General features: G+C 40.2%; 1 protein-coding gene and 1 long non-coding RNA gene across 2 annotated transcripts in view; one reads left to right on the top strand and one right to left on the bottom strand.

Annotated features, from left to right (window-relative positions):
- Nucleotides 1–3,710, bottom strand: part of LURAP1L (leucine rich adaptor protein 1 like) — a 51,141-nt gene extending 47,431 nt beyond the window's left edge. The window contains exon 1 of the mRNA XM_077748277.1: nucleotides 2,716–3,710. Coding sequence (XP_077604403.1) covers nucleotides 2,716–3,012 — 297 coding nt within the window. The 5' untranslated portion in view covers nucleotides 3,013–3,710. The remainder of the gene's footprint in view (nucleotides 1–2,715) is intronic.
- A 1,596-nt stretch (nucleotides 3,711–5,306) lies between these two features.
- LOC144218416 (uncharacterized) lies at nucleotides 5,307–16,414 on the top strand. The gene is made up of 2 exons (XR_013331158.1): nucleotides 5,307–5,525; nucleotides 16,043–16,414. It is a non-coding gene; the product is annotated as an uncharacterized LOC144218416 (long non-coding RNA).
- The last annotated feature ends 409 nt before the right edge of the window (nucleotides 16,415–16,823 follow it).

Below are 16,823 nucleotides of genomic sequence, written 5' to 3'. Positions count from 1 at the left end.
ATGTTAATAAGGATTAATAAAGGTTTCACCATTAAGAATTTTGGACACAGAAACAGTTTCTCCCCCTTTCTTCAATCTCTTTCAAGTGCCTTTTTTATAACTGCATCTCTCAGGCCTCTAAGAGCATTGACTGTAGCATTACAAATAAGAGTGAAGGAAATTATCCATGAAAGCATAAAAGGAGATGAGAGAAGCCAGGATAAAATCATGAGTATGTAAAGAACCTTGTGTTCAGACGACCTCCTTTCAAGTCTATACTATATTGTGTATACACATCCATTCTAATAGGAAAAGAAGGGAGGCTTAACTCCTGGAAGTCTCTACAAAGGTTTGTGCATGGCTCAGGTGTTTCTTAGGAAAGAGTTCCTAGGGCAGGCCCAAAGCCTGGTAATTCCAGACAGTCAAGAAGAATGATTCATGAACTAAAAGTAATAAACATGAAATGTGGAGTCATGTTTAATACCAAGAAGGTTAACTCAGTGCACATAGTAGAGGGCAGGAAAGAATGTAAAAATCACAATTAAGAGGTCATATTCCACTCTGTCTCTAACTTCTTCACACGGGGATGTGGGGAGGAGACAGGTGGAGCAGCGGAACACCTGCTGGGTGTTTATGACAAACGTGCCAAGTCTACTCCCCAAACTCTGTTGCTCCCCAGTTATGCTGAAGCTGGGGTTTTTACCACCCAAAAGGGTTATGTAAAATGGGGGAAAGGGTCTCACCATCAGTGAAATATACCTGTCCCAATCTTTTCTCTAAACTCCCAAGGCTAATATTCTTATTTTCTTCGTGGAGACACTTCGTGGAGTACAAAGTTGATCACAAAACATCTGTCTGGCATAAATTCTGTGGATCCTGCTGTTTCACATAGAAAATATAACAAATAGTAAATTTAGCAATCTGCTACTGCTATTGTTGTGGTTTCTGTTTGCTTTTTAAAAACATGTTTATTAATACACCCTAATCATACACAGCAAGATCTGGTTTGGGGAAACACAGTTTTGTTGCATTGATGATATTTTCATTAAGAACAATAGATAAGTCTAGAAAGTGTCCTTAGCTGAAAATAACCAGATTCTGCTCCACTCCCTGGAGTTCTTCAACACACTTGGCTTGATTTACTCCAAATAATAAATGGCAAAGGAGTGCAAGAGATTTGAGAGGTAGACAAGCTCTTTGACTTTTTCAATTTGTATTTTCAGCACCCATCTACCCCAGTAAATGCTTAGTAAGTACTTTTTGAATAACTAAGGTATATAATCTGTGTGTATTTAGATGGTGAAACATGAACAAAATAATAAAGTAATTTGCATTATACATGATGTATGAATATATATGCCTATACATGTATAGCTGTGTGTGTGTGTAATTTGCTTTCAACATCTGAACACTCCAAATAGGAAGAAGATAGATACTTGAAATATATAACTAGAGTCCTTAGGTAAATCAACGTTAAAGATCTTAAGATACATTTTTAGAGTATAGATCCTAGGACTTTTAGGTAGAGAACATGGTAAAAATTCTGAACACAGGACATGATCTCTGAAGACTGGCTTTTTACACTTATATATTTGCCAAGATTACTTTATGCTGTGGAATTTATTACCTCCTGAGTGTTCCAAATGCAGAAAGAGGGGAACTAGGGAAAACACCTCTGGTTACTTTTTCTTAATGCAAAGCCCTAGGAGACAGGATCGTTTATGTGGAAAATCCTCGCCATTCTTCTGGTTGACTGCGACCACTGAGGCAACTTCTCTCCTCTCCAAGCTGGTAGAAAATGCTGTTGTTTTGTGGGCATTTTCTTCAAAGGACTTAGGAAGGAATTATTTCCTCCAACCAGATCAGTGGACAAATAAACGGAGGTTTACAGAGGCCAAGTGACTGGCCCCAGAGCTCAGAGCCACTAAAGTTTTTCTGCTTAAGAACATCCAGAATGACAAGTATTCTCAGACCCTGTACTAGTCTCGCTGTCCTACTCTTAAGGTAACGTTTGCCAGTTTCACAGAAAAACAATTGCAGATTGAGGACTGGGGGGAGGGTAGAGGGTAGGGTAGGCAGTGGTCATTAGCAAATCCCTGGGCCCTGGGATCACCTGCTCCCTAGGATCAAAACAGTGAAACAAGCTATTCCTAAGGACATCAAGGACGAGTGGGCCATTGTTTTCAGAACCAGCTGTGGAGAGTCAGCTGAGCAGTGGCCTTGAAACAGCTGTGGCTGCGGCTCCAAGGGGCAGGGGCGGTAGGGGGTGGAAGACTGAGCTAGGAAGGTCGTGCCTCGCTACCTCTAGGCAAACCAGGAAGTATTTTTTTGCTATGGAGTGCAAAGGATGGAGCCACCTTCTGAACTGACAGTCTCAATGGCACACTGCAGGCCCCAGACGGGCTTAGTAACTGCAAACCCTCGGCGGGCAGGGTGCCCGGGAGGCCGCGGACTGGCAGCTAAATGGTCAGGGTCTGAAGCACAGAGTCGGCGCTATCACAAAGTACACAGGGCCAAGCAGCCTCTGCCGTCTTAGCAAACCCTGGCCGAGCAAAGTCCGGGGTAAACAAGCCTCCAGACGCACCCCCGACCCGCCTGCGCTCTCCTCCGCCCCGCATTTCCCACGCGCCCTGCACGCAGCTCCGCAGCCTCAGCTGCCCTCTCGCTGCGGCCCCTCTCCGATCGCCCCACCTTTCGGCCGGGCCCTGATTCCCGCAGCTGGCGCGCCGCACTCACCATCTCTTGCCTGAGGAAGTGCAGCTTGGTTTCCAGCCTCTCCAGGGCGCTGCAGTGGCTACGACGTGGGGACCCGGAGGCTGGAGAGGACGCGGAGGAAGACGACAGGGAGGGGGGGAAGCTGCAGCTGCTGCTGCTGCTGCTGCTGCAGCCGCCGCCGCTCCCCCCGCAGGGGTCCCCGTCCCTTTCCAGGGGAACCGGCTCCTCCCCACGGAGCGAGCGCACTAGGCTCTCGGGGACTTTGCGCCCCAGCTTCAGCTCGATGTCTCTGAGGTCTGGCAGCGGGCCTTCTTCCATGACTTTTCCAGACCGAGGATAATGGTAATAAAACGCAGTGGAGGAGAGGCAGCAGCGGCCTCCAAGGCTGCGGCGAAATGCACAGACCCCTCCCGGCGCCCGGGTCTCTATCCTCGGCGGCGGACGGAGTGCACCGTCCGCTCCATAACCGCTTGCGCTGTTATGAACCCCGAAATCCGCACAGGACGAGGCGGGTGGCGGCCGCAGTTTCCTGGGTGCTGTGGCTCTGCCGACACTTACTAAGATTTTAGGAATCGCTTCCTCCTCTTCCTTTTTTGCCACCCCACTACAAAGTTGAGTCAATTGATATTGCAGAGAGGAGAAAATCCACGTACTGTAAACCCCAAAGAAATGAGAGGGAAAGTGTTCTTGGCGTTGTGGGGGGAAAATTCACATTATAAAACTGTCCGTTCACATCTCTGCATCATTCACTGATTGCCCATCTGGTACTACGCGACACAAAGTAAGATGTGGCCACACTCCAGGGTCGTTTCATTTTCCAGCCATATGTCTCCAAGCTTTCGGAATATCCTGGATTGGCAGAAATAATCCCTGGTCAGTGAGAGAGGAGGTCGGTCGTGTGCATGGACGCATAAAAGAGATGGTTAGCTTAGCGGGAGTTTAACGGCTTTCTCGGCTCCTTGCAGCAGAAATGCCCTTCTTCTCATTTAGGCAGTTTGATCCCCGTCATTGTGTTCTTCCGAGCCTTGGAAACTTTAAACTCCGCTGGCAGGTGGACCAAACCAGGGCCAACCCTTGTACCGTATTTCACAGGCAAGAAGAGCAATGAAATGTTCCCAGCCTGGCTGTTAGTAGGAGTTTAAGCGAACTGCTTTAGGTGGAAGTACCGAATAGGGGTGTTCGATTTTCAGTTTTTCCAGTGAAACTGTCTGGCAACCACAAACTTTAAAACAGTTAACAAAAGTTGGAGGAAGAAGAATGATTGAAATGTGGTGTCATTTCCCACCCCCTATCTTCCTATACAGCAAAAGTCTAGCTTTAGAAAGAAGCCTTTCCTAATTTTACACTAGTAAAAAGTGAAACTGTTTCACCAAAAGTTGTTCAATAAGAATGTACATCCCAAATGAATTACCTTATCAAATGTTACAGTATGTCACTGCCAGAAGTGAAGAATTAGGTAACCAGAACATTTTATATGACTACTGAGGTAGGGGTGGATTTTAAAAGGCTGAAGTTGCTGAGATACTTTTAATCATGGAGAAAAAAAGTGCTGCACAGAGCTAGTGAAAAGTTGTCTTTGATAATTTTGCTATATTTTTCAACTACTTAGAAGATACCCAAAGCATATAATCTATTTTCAAGATACTACCAAGTAAATTACTATGAGCTACATGGATTATAGGTTTGACACAATATTGAATTTGTGTGAATAATCTTCAAGTGGAAGATATTCTTTCCAATTCAGTAAGCTAATTTGGGGGTTCCTGTGGAACATTTGAAAATATAGACTCCTCTATTTGGAGGAAAAATAAATATTTGTGTTCTTGGTCCTTCATGGGCTCCATTCCCAAACATCACCTGGGTTTTATACTTAGCACATAGGCAGACTCCATCTCAGAGTTTGTTCTTAGTAGAACCTCATCTAAGAGTTATAAGGATAGTCAACATAGGCCTTCAGAATAAAATATTTCAAGTCAGGGAGAAAATTGCTAAAGTTCTCTTATCACCATGCCAGAAATTGGTGTGTTAATTCTTACTCTTAAAAATGAATGAAGAAAACAGTTGTAAATTTAGTTGTAAATTTTAATGTTTGAACAGCCATTCATGGAATCAAAGGAGAACAATGCTAAATCTCAACTCACTGATAAAGCAACAAGGTTTGCCCTGAATTTGGGAAATCACAAACTCACTGGATAAGAACTGCACTGTGACATATAATCCAGGAAGGCTTGCACTTTAGTCAAGAGCAGTTTGTGTGTTGTTGTTGTTTTCAAACCCTCACAAAGTCCAGCATAGGGCTGGCTGAGTGGAGTAGCTTTACAAACACAATAGTTAGCTTGTAGTTGGTCAATAAAAAAAAAAAAGTATTGTCAAATTATCAGTGCAACTGTACAAAAAAGGAACACCGCCTTTGCTATGAGTCACAGACAGTAAAATTAGTATTTAATACTGAAATTGAGAACTCAGAAATAGAAAACTTCTATTTATTTGTTTATGTTTGCATTTTGAATGTCTGCAGAGAAAACTTCTCTGAAAATAAAAATAAGGCCTGACGTGTCCAGCTTCAACTTGCTCGACTTCTTTAGATACAAGATAACCTAGCATGCCTTTAAGGATCTGGGTAGGGAGTTTTTGTTTTCAGTAGCTGTACCACCGGAGGGTGGGAAAAGAAATGAAAACATTAATTTGGAGAGTTATTGCCAGATATTTGAGGAAACTAGAATTGAAAGTTTGGTAAGGTCTGGCAAAATATGAAAGACAGCTGATCCAGTTTACAGATAGATGACAAACCTCCAAGACAAAGAAGGACCAGAGTCAGATAACTCACAAAGGTATGCTATACTTTCCTTGTAATTTATGAAACATGCATGTTTCCTATAGTTTATGAAACATGAAATATCTGTCTATAGTTACCCCCCTTTTCGGTTCTTGTTTACAAAATAAACCTGACCTCATTAAGATAAAGGCCAAAAAGTATGTAAAGTAATACTTTGTGCTAGTGCAATATACAACAAAGGTACAAATTTTAAGAAAAGCTTAGTTATGCTGAGCCCTTCCAAATTTCTCAGTTTAATGGTTCATAACATTTTAATTGAAAATAGAGACATTTTGGGGGCGCCTGGGTGGCTGAGTCTGTTAAGCTTCAGACTCTTAATTTCCACTGAGGTCATGAAGTCACCGTTTGTGAGTTTGAGACCTGTGTCCCCCGGCTCCGCACTGACAGTGTGGAGCCTGCTTGGGATTCCCCGTCTTCCTCTATCTCTGCCCCTCCCCTATCCCCCATGGGAGTGTGTGTACTCTCTCTCAAAAATAAATAAGTGTTTTGAAAGGTAAAAACCTAAAATAGAGACATTCTGAATGCCAAAATGCTAATTTTCAAAACATATTAGAATCCCAGAACTGTTATTAGGCTTCTTATAGGTTGTGTTCACTTTGTCATTACTGCCTTATGTGGTCTGGTATGAGAACATTCCTTATTTAATGTGTTCAAAAATAAGGGTCTTAAAAGAAAAAAGAAAGAAAAAAAAACTTCGGGTCTTGAGGATTTTTTTGTTTGCAAGATTCTCCTATAATAAAAAAAATGGTGAGAGGTCGAACCACTTGCTCTCCTTCTATGTTAGCCCTGTAGGTTCATTACACATTTGATTTGGGGAATCGGCTGTTGAGAACTGGCAGCAGTGGGTCTAAGATGGGAGTCTGGGGTGGGAGTGAGGTCATCACAAATAAGAAAGAGGAAGAACAAAGAGACAGAGGGAAAAACTCTCTGGATGACCTTTTCCCATTTCCCCAGCTCTTACTCATAACAGCACGCCCTCCCTGCTCCTACCCTTCCTGTCCATCTCCAAACAGCTCCTGTTTCCCTGAGCTTGCTCTACTGACAAGTAAAATTATAAAAATAGTTCTCATACTATTTGTGATATAACTTTTTAGATCCAAACTGCTTGATTGTATGCTTCTTTTTCTGACTGCCTTAAGGGTGACCTGTATTGGGCTTTTTTTTTTTTTTCTTTTCTATTTAGAATGCCTAGGAAATCTAAGAATCAATATTAAACTATGGAGGAGAGGAGACTTGCCTTCCTAGTTGGATCATGTTAATTGAAAAGGAAAGGGAGCCTCTTGTTTGTCATTGCAAACAAAACAAAACAAAGCCAAACAAAACAAAAAGAAACTTAGTGGCTAATTAAATAAGAACGTTGTTGGACTCAGATGACAGGTTTTAAAAGAATGCCTCAGTCACAGAAGCAGAGTGATGTGATGCACACTTAGACGGCTTCCTGGTCAGGGGCACGCTACTTTCAGCCCAAGTAGACTCAGCAAGACTTTGCGTGGTGTGAGTAATGCCACTCCTTAATCTGCTGCTGGCATTGTGGTTAAAAGAAAAAAGAAAAAAAAAAGGCCTCTCACCTTCTCTCTGGCACCGATTGAAGGTTTGCAGTTTTCCCAACTCTTGCTGGCAGAGAGTTCAAGCACTAGGGCACAGTCTCTAACCTGAGACTCCACTTCCCACAGTGCAGGATAATAGCTAGCAGCTAACAGCCTCAAATTACCCCTAAGAATTTTAGGAAGTAACTATTTCATGGGTATCAGATTCTTTGAATTTCTGTTTTAAATGTGGAGAGCTGCTGTTCCTATAAATGTTTTTGTTCGGCTGATGAACTGCTTAACAAGGAACATGTCATAGCAAAACTAGAGAATGTTGAGCCTATCCACACACAGTGGAATTATATATATGTGTTAAAGCTATGAAGACTTTACCCTGCCTGCTTATGGACATTTAATTCACCTATGATTTTGTAGCTGGGTTGGGTCTGTTTTACTAAGTAGAATCATTTTATTACCAACCTGAGCAACTTACACATATTATACCATGGATATTGCCCTATCTCTCTATCTATCTGCCTATCTAAAATGTTTCTCCCTAAGGAGCACAGATCCTTTAAATAGTACTCTGATTGGAATCTAATTAATATTTATAATCACAGCTAAACACTTCCCTAGGAGATTTAGAAGACAATACTAAAAGTAGGTCACCAGAATCTAAGTCTGCCTTATCCCCTCTTCACAATCCCTGTCAAATCTCTCTGCCTTCATTATCTGTAATGGAGTCCTCTATTTGTTTATACTTGTTTTCCATGCTTTCCTGAATTCCCACTGAAAGGTGCAAAGCAAGGCCCAGAAGAGCAATGTCTTTGTAAAGCTAGCGTTGGTCACTTCCTCTGTAGCCACTCCAGTTTGGCTTATAAAGTGGATTTATGGGTTATTTCAATAGTGTGCTGGTAAATGTTTACAGCTACCTCTATGAAAATATAAAAATAACTGATTTGTATAGCTTTTGATAGTTCTCATGGTATAAGTATTCCCACCATGGCTGATTTCAAGCTTCCAGTGTGAGTTGAGGAAAGATGGGCCCCAGCACAGCATTATAATAGTATTTCTACTATACAGATGTGTTAGACATAAATAGCCCCAAGATCATTGATTGTAGTAAAATGCAATCAAAGAATTAGGAAGAGACGCATTTTTTATTATTTTCCCCTTCGTTTTAGCAAAAGTTACCTAACTTAAAGCTTAACACAGTGTAATTTTTGAGCAATCAACCTAAAAAATTACCCAAAATGTAACAATCTGCTCCTGAAAAGTGGTATGGGCTGCTCCCAGTATACCTCTTGTTCGTAAAATACTGAAGGATGATCATTAATTACAGTTAAGAAAGAAATAGAAATTCAAAGTCAGAAAATGCAGTGCAGTTTACAGTCTAAAGGTTGGGCAAAGTGATAATTGGGGAAATTGTGTACCAAAGCCAGAAGCAGGAAGATCCGGGAACTCATAAAACTGTTTATGGTCATCTCCTGGGGGGCTGCCGTAACCAAATACCACAAAGTGAGAGGCTTAACACAAGAGAAATGTATTGTTTTATAGTTCTAGAGATGAGAAGTCCAAAATCAAGATGTTGACAGGGCCATGCTCTCTCTAAAGCCTTAGGGAAGGGTCCTGCCTCACCACTTCCAGATTTTGTTGACCAAGTATTGGTGTGTGGCAACATAGTTCTAGACTCTGCCTCCATCCTCACATGGCTGTCTTCTGTCTGTGTCTGAGTCCACATTTTTCTCTTCTTCTAGGGACACTAATCATATCGGGTTAAGGGCCCACTCTACTCCCAGATATCTTAACTTAGCAAATTAAAACTGCAAGAACCTCAGGGAGTCTGGGTGGCTCAGTTTGTTGAGTGTCTGGCTCTTGATTTCAGTCAGGTCATGATCTCAGGGTCATGGGACCAAGTCCCACATTAGACTCCATGCTGAGCATGGAGCCTGTTTAGGATTCTCTCTCTCTCTTCCTCTGCTGCTCTGCCTCACTTGTGTCCTCTCTCTTTCTAAAATAATAAATAAACAAATAAACAAACACATAAATAAATAAATAAATAAATAAATAAATAGAAATAAAGCTACAAGAACCTTATTTCCAAATAAAGTCACATTCTGAGGTAGTATTGAGTTAGATTTCAACATATCTTTTTGCAGGGGGACATATTTCAACCCATAACACTGTAGACAGGTGTTTGGTCTTGGGGGTTCACCTCAGACATGAGACCATGAATCATAGGAGAGAACTGGAATCCACAGGGAAAGCCATAGGGAAGAAGCAGATAACAGAATTTGCCTCCATCAGGCAACAAGGATTAACAATGACAGGCTAGGAACACCTGGGTAGTTCAGTCAGTTAAGCATCCAACTTCAGCTCAGCTATGATCCTATGGTTTGTGGGTTCAAGCCCTGAATTGGGCTCTGGACTGACAGCTCGGAGCCTGAAGCCTGCTTCAGATTCTATCTCTGTCTCTGTCTCTCTCTTTGATCCTGCTTTGGCTCTCTCTCAAAAATAAATAAATAAACATTCTTTAAAAATGATAGTCTAGTTTACCCCTTTATTAATAATCACCTGTAAGTTAGATAATAATAGCTGTTAGATTTTTTAAAATATGCTTTTATAGGCTAGAAAACTTTGCTCAGAAACACCCTTATCCTGCAATCCAGTGCATAATCCTGGGCATAATTCATAATAATCAATCTTTGATATTTTTCACCAAATATCTTGATGATTTCTAAAATCAAATTTGAGGTGGGCTCTACCAATTGATAGTATAAATTTAAGACAAACATGAAAAGCCAAAAAAATGCTATTTCTAGGTCTTAGTTTAGAGATAACCTTATTAATTTGCTTTGCAAACAACTTCACAGGTATTATTTGAAATATTGGTTTTTATACAGCATGGAAGCCAAGCACATTGAACTAGAAGCCCAGTGTAAAGCAATGTTGAACACTCACAGAGAAGACAGCATCTCAGACGTGTAGAGAGAGCTTTGAGTTTCCACAAGGGTTTTAACCTGCAGATGTGGCACATGCTGTAAAATGCCCACCTGAATGTCCTGACCTCATGATCAATGACCATTTCTGGTAATGTCTCTAAATATCTCATTCCCTGTCCATATGTAGGTGTCTAGCTTCTCCTTAGTCTTGCTGTTACAAGTATAGATGGAAAGGTAGAACTGCCTTTCAGTAGTCTTGGGAGGAAGACAATGAGGAATATAAGTTTTTACGTATTTTTTAATTTTAAAAAGATTGCCAAGATTCTGTGTAAAGACACACATGAATCAGTTAGCATTATTTGGGTGTTAAAACTCAAGAACTCCCCATATTAGAATTGCAGATCTTAGTCTTATGACTTAAGAGCATTACTGTACAGTTGAAAGTTAGCCTTCTTGAGCTATTAACTAGCAATGCTGCATTGGAGAGAGAATGAGAGAGAGAGACTGAGAATGTGGTTTTCCATCAGAAGTAGGTATGATTCAATGAGAATAATTTTGTGACCATAATGAGACATATTGAGTATGTGCACCTTATATAAAAGATAAATACTATAATGATGTCCTCCAAATATTAAGGGAGATGGTTACTGGTTATTATATCCATTTGATGAATCAGCAAGAACCCTTTTGAAATAGAAAGCACTTTTAAATCAGAGCAGCACAAATCACAGTGATAAAATAAATTAGGGGAAACTCTGAAAAAGCATTGGCTACCAGGGGAGCAGTCTTGGGTTAAACATTATTTTATGATGTACTCTTGACATGTTTTATATCGTCAAATCCTCATAACAGCCCAGAGAAACAAATGTTACCAATCCTGCTCTCATAATATTAATTTGAAGCTCCAAGGGGTGAAGTCTCTTGCCTGATGTTCAGCTGGCCTCAAGAAGGGAAGCTGGGGTTTGCCCCAAGTTATATTTTACCCCCAAAGCCTTGTTGTTTCCATACCTACAGATGGGCTGTTTAGGGTTTTCACTGTTGAACATATATTTTTGATAAGGCCAACACTGAGTTGCTGCTTCTTATGTTTTTGGTAAATTCAATTTCAAGTGAGGTAGTGATAAAAAAATAAAACATAGTCACAAAAAAGGAGATAAATGCATTCATGGACAATTCATTTACAATAAATCATTAAGGGGCATTAGAATGTTATAGAAGGCTGTTCCCATTCTCTGCCCTTGGTTTCGTATGAATTATCACTCCTGTCCAGAAAGAAGCCAGTATTTGAGATTGAAATTGGCACTTGGTGGGAGCCTGGATCTGAAAAGAAGTAGAAATTAATTCTTTGGTTCACAAGGTGATGGTCCTAAATTACATAGTGGAAATGGGGGAGCAAAGCAATCATGCAAGGGTGCTGCATGAAAGTTTGTGCAATGATTTGGGCTGGGCAGAAAGGTTTATGACCTTCCCGCCAGTGAGACTGCTCCTTGCCAGCCTGATGAAGCAAATGCCAAGGGCATGATAAATTCACAGGGGAAAAATAAAGCCCAATGCACCCTGCCATTACAAAAGATAAAAGGCAGCCAAAAGGGAAATTGCTCAACCACTTCTCTCTTTTTGTGATTTTCCTGTATCCAACCAGGCATGAGAGCTGATTTTGTGGGATTTGACCCACAGTTCCATAATAACCTTTGGTTGTGGTAGTCCAAACACTTCCAAGTGGCATTTAAGAACATTACTAATTCTATTTAAAATTCATTATGTTCTATCAGAAGCACTTCATATTTGTTTTGCGTTTTTGAATCCATGCTTATTCATAGGAGGTCAGTTGCAAAGACGTGATCATAAATATCTGAGGCGCTATCACATACACAAAGGTAGGGTTGGTCCCTACCAACAGCAACCAACTTCGTTTGACAGCTGTGTAGAAATTTGGAGCAGAAACACCTCTTATTCTCATTGTCAGTATCTCAGTCTGTTTTGGTTTTGTGTGAGAGATGACTTGGTGGAATAGCAGGGTCCTGAAAGAATGAACTTTGATGATTTGTATGCAGGTTGTTACAACTCCTTTGCAAGAAAAACAAGAGAGCCAAGTGTTGGTTTGTTTACTGACTTACCTCAAATTTCAAAACACTTAATAACAATACAAAACACCTGATGTGATTATATATGGGGTGGGTTCAATATATTGTTGGTATACCTGTGAATTGGTAACATTTTTTTGAAAAAATGTTTATTTATTTTGAGAGAGAGAGAACACAAGTGGGGGTGAGGGTCAGAGTCAGAGAGTGAGAGACAGAGAGGAAGACTGAAAGAGATCCCGAGCAGGCTCCACACTCAGCACAGAACCCGATGCAGGGCTCAATGTCACAAATGTGAGACCATGACCTGAGCTGGTATCAAGACTCTGACAATCACCAACTGAGCCACCAAGGTGCCCCAGAATTGTTAACATTTTAGAAGACCAGTGATCAAGTTTTAAAATTAGGCATAGCCATTTGACTCAGCAATTCATTTTCTAGGAATTTACCTCTAAAAAGATAATCTGCAATATGTGGGAAGATTTATTTATAATTATGTTCAATACAAAATCCAAAGAGAAAACAACCAGGCAAGCAAAAGATGCTTCAATAAGGAATTAGTTAAATAAATTACATGTAGCCATAGCTTGGACAGCACTGCACCCAATAAAAGGCAAGTGCAGAAGAACACTTAACGGAGAGGTTACTATTGCCAATGTATTGTTAACCGAAAAAGAAAATAAGCTAAAAAATGCAGGCTTGGCAGCCTATATGTTTGTATATGTACACATATGTATATCCATGTACACACACACACACACACATATATATATACATAGACATATATATCAGTTATAAAATATATACATATATGTATCAAATAATTAAGCTATACTGTGAGGTGAGATTTTATGAGAGTTTTTGATTTAATGTCTGTGCTTTTCTATTTAACATTAATTAATTACAAAAAGAACTCAGAATATTACTTTTTTTTGCTTTCCATTTTATTTTTAAATGTTTATGCAAACCTTTTATAACAAGTAAGGTCTTTTTTTTAACTCTGAGGAAAGAAATGAAGCAGAATATTTTTGAAGGGGAATATTTTTGAAGGGGAATCTGGGTGATTTAAGAAGTAAAAATGTCACGGGGCGCGTGGGTGGCTTAGTCGGTTAAGCGTCCGACTTTCGCTTAGGTCATGATCTCGCGGTTCGTGGGTTCAGGCCCCGCGTCGGGCTCTGTGCTGACTGCCAGCTCAGAGCCTGGAGCCTGTTTCAGAGTCTGTGACTCCCTTTCTCTCTGACCCTCCCCTGCTCACGCTGTCTCTCTCTCTCTCTCTCTCTCCTAGGAATAAATAAAAAAAAAAATTAAAAAAAAAGAAGTAAAAAATGTCACTTACTGAATATCTCTATATCTCAATTATAGGGGATTTTCTAAGTCCTTTGTCAGTACTAAATATTAAAACCCTAACTATACAAGGCCAAAATTATTATCATTCTGTGGCTACCTCATGGCAGATTTGAGTCTACCTCTCCCATAATGAATATGTGGCACAGCATATGATTTGGAATAACTCTTTAAAAAATTAAAAAAAAATTTTTTAATGTTTATTCATTTTTGAGAGACAGAGTACAAGCAGAGGTGGAGCAGAGAGAGAGGGAGACACAGAATCAGAAGCAGGCTCCAGGCTATCAGCACAGAGCCTGATTTGGGGCTCGAACTCACAAACTGTGAGATCATGACCTGAGCCGAAGTCGGCCGCTCAACCGACTGAGCCACCCAGGTGCCCCCTTTTAAAAAAATTTTTAATGTTTTATTTATGTCTGAGAGAGAGAAAGAAACAGCGTGAGCAGGGGAGGGTCAGAGAGAGGGAGATACAGAATCTGAAACAGGCTCCAGGCTCTGAGCTAGCTGTCAGCACAGAGCCCGATGCAGGGCTTAAACCCACAAACCGTGAGATCATGACCTGAGCTGAAGTCATATGCTTAACTGACAGAGCCACCCAGGCGCCCCTGGAATAACTCTTTTAAATGCAGAGCAAAGAATAACTCTCGAAACTGGGCAGAATTATTGCCTGATGCAACATGGAATAAAATAAAGCAAACTACACAAGGCTTTTATGAAATGAGTTCTCTATATTTTTCATAAATGATCTAACAAAACTATCTTCTCCACAATACTACACTGAACTTAAAAAACAACAACTTTACTTTTAAATTTCAAATATGTTAACTAGAAAGGAATCCAATACATGAATGTTCAGGAACACATTGCCTGATTTGTGTTGTGCCATATTGAGTAGCAAATAACTGAGTAGGGGGTATTGAGATAAAAGATAATATTATGGGAAGGGGTCAAAGCTAAAGCTAGAGTGTAGGGACTCAGTTGGAAGTCCTGTGGAGGAAGAGACAGATGAGTCTCTGGGTAAGTGTATCTGGATGTAATGAAGGGAGAGAAGTGAAAAGGTGATGGTTCATTAAATATAACTGCAGAGACTACATAATATTCCCTTTGACCATCCCTCAATGTACATGTCTTACACATTCAAAGTTTGAAACGATCTCTTGGTACCTAAATCTTTAAATCCCAGTCTGTATGAAATCCCAGTCTATATTTCCTTTTCTTCCCTAAAGTTTATTTTATTTGTTTTGAGGGAGAGAGGGAGAGAACACAATTGAGGTAAGGTCAAGAGAGAGAGAGAGAGAGAGAACCCCAAGTAGGTTCTGTGCTGATAGCACATAGGGCTCCATCTCACCAACTGCAAGAGCATGAGTTGAGTCAAAATTAAGGGTCAATCACTTAACTGACTGAGCCACCCAGATGCCCCAAGAATTTCCTAACTCACAAGAAAATTGCAATAAGTCTTAACTCAGTGAACTTGCATCCCTTGTTAATATTCATTCCTAGGCATAATATGAGCATCTTAAATTGAGTTATTTTTGGTCCTCATGTAAGAACTGTAGTAATATATAACAGATAGACTACAGAGTTAATTCATTTCTTCAACATGCCATCAACTCCAGACAGAATATTTAGGCATTTGGGTGAGAGATTCAGTGAAAGAATGGTTTAGTTGATATATAACCTGGCATTACATCATTCTGAACTGTGTATGAATAGGGATTATAAAAAAAAAAGATTGCTAGTTTGCTGGAATGCAGCCTCTGTTTTACAGGACTTCAGTTTCCTGGTGTAATGTAATATCTTTGCTTTGTATTATAGCTCCATACCTAATTATGTAAGTGTACTTTGTTTAAAACAGGAGATAAAGGCCAAACCATATTTGACTAAGAAGACTTACGCTGTGCATGATTTAAACAAGCATTTTTATATGGCTATAGAAATAAGAAGAAGAAGATACAGATAAAGATTAGATAAAGTTATATTTTCTCTTTTATTCCATTCCCATATATCCAACACGAGGCACTGTCCTCCCTTACCCGACTGCTCAGCAACCTAGCTTTCCAATGAGCTTCCAAGTAACATTTGTTTCCAGTTTCATTTAGAATTCTATTTTATTTTGTTCTGCTTCTGTTTCAATGACAAGGGAACAATATATGGAAATTTCAGACTATAAGTATTAATTTTAAGAATCATTTCCTTGTTCCCTTTTACCATTGCTCCTTGACTGTTTTCCTGTCACTTTTCTCCCTCATTCTCCCTCATTTTTGTGTCATTTTTCTTTCTTTACCTATCTTTGCTGCAGTCTCCTTTCTCTCTGTTTTAGAAATGAGTGGTGTCCTTGTGCTGACTAAAGTAGATTTAATGCTGTTTCCTTTTCATGTTACCTAGTGCTAACTGGGTACTTCCTCAGCATGTCATCATATCTTCACAGTCTAGGAGGTGGGTCCTCTTACTATGCTCGTATTACAAGTCACGGCTTAGCTGACTTATGGCCACACAGCTAGGAGTTGTGTTTTATCTCAAGATGAACACACTTCTGTCTGAATCCAGATTCCATGTGCCTACTCATTATCAAATGTTTTCTCCCCTTTATATATTTTTTAAAATATTTATTTATTTTAGGGAGAGCACAAGGTGGGGAAGACAGAGAGAGTGTGACTGAGGATCCTCAGTGGGCTCTGCGCTGACGGGATCACAGGAGCAAGCCCGGTGTGGGGCTCAAACTCAGGAACCACGAGATCATGACCTGAGCTGAAGTCAGCCGCTCAACCGACTGAGCCACCCATCAGCCCCTGAATGTTTCTCCCCTTTGATTAAAGTCCCCTGTGCTGAGGTATTTTCCTTCTACATGATTCCAGCTCTTCGCAGATCTGTTGTAATTCAGAGAGCCATACATCCTTGCCATTCAGCATTACTTTCTCCTGCTTCTACTTATTCAGAGTCCTGTTCTTGTGTTTGCTGAAGCTTGTAGAATAAATTAGTTAATTGAGTAAAGGATGTCATGTTCTTATTTTCTAGTTAGGAAAACAAAGGTTCTTGGTTGACAGAAGAAAGCTCAACCAACCCTAGGATTTGTTTTTCAGAAACATAAATTCTGTGTTCTCTAAAGTTTTGTTATCTTCCATCCATTTCAACATGTATATGGGAGATCTTCCTCTGTCCTGTAGGATCCTACAAAGAGCAGATAAACACCTCTATGGGGATCAGGCAAAAATGTATACCTCTGCTCTGATCTCTAATTTATAACTTAATCTAATATTTGACAATAACCACAAGTTATAACAACCACCATCTTATTGTATTCTCACAGTGTGGTAATGGGAGCAGGAGTTTATGTGCCTTTTAGTATTTTAGGAAACATAATTACCTAAAGATGTTAAGTTACTTAATGAAAAAAATAATT

The sequence above is a fragment of the Crocuta crocuta genome, unplaced genomic scaffold (genome assembly GCF_008692635.1).
Source record: "Crocuta crocuta isolate KB4526 unplaced genomic scaffold, BGI_CrCroc_1.0 scaffold199, whole genome shotgun sequence".
In the NCBI taxonomy this organism is placed as follows: Eukaryota; Metazoa; Chordata; class Mammalia; order Carnivora; family Hyaenidae; genus Crocuta; species Crocuta crocuta.
Note: the sequence above shows the minus strand (reverse complement) of the source record. Positions and strands in the feature narration are given on the sequence as shown.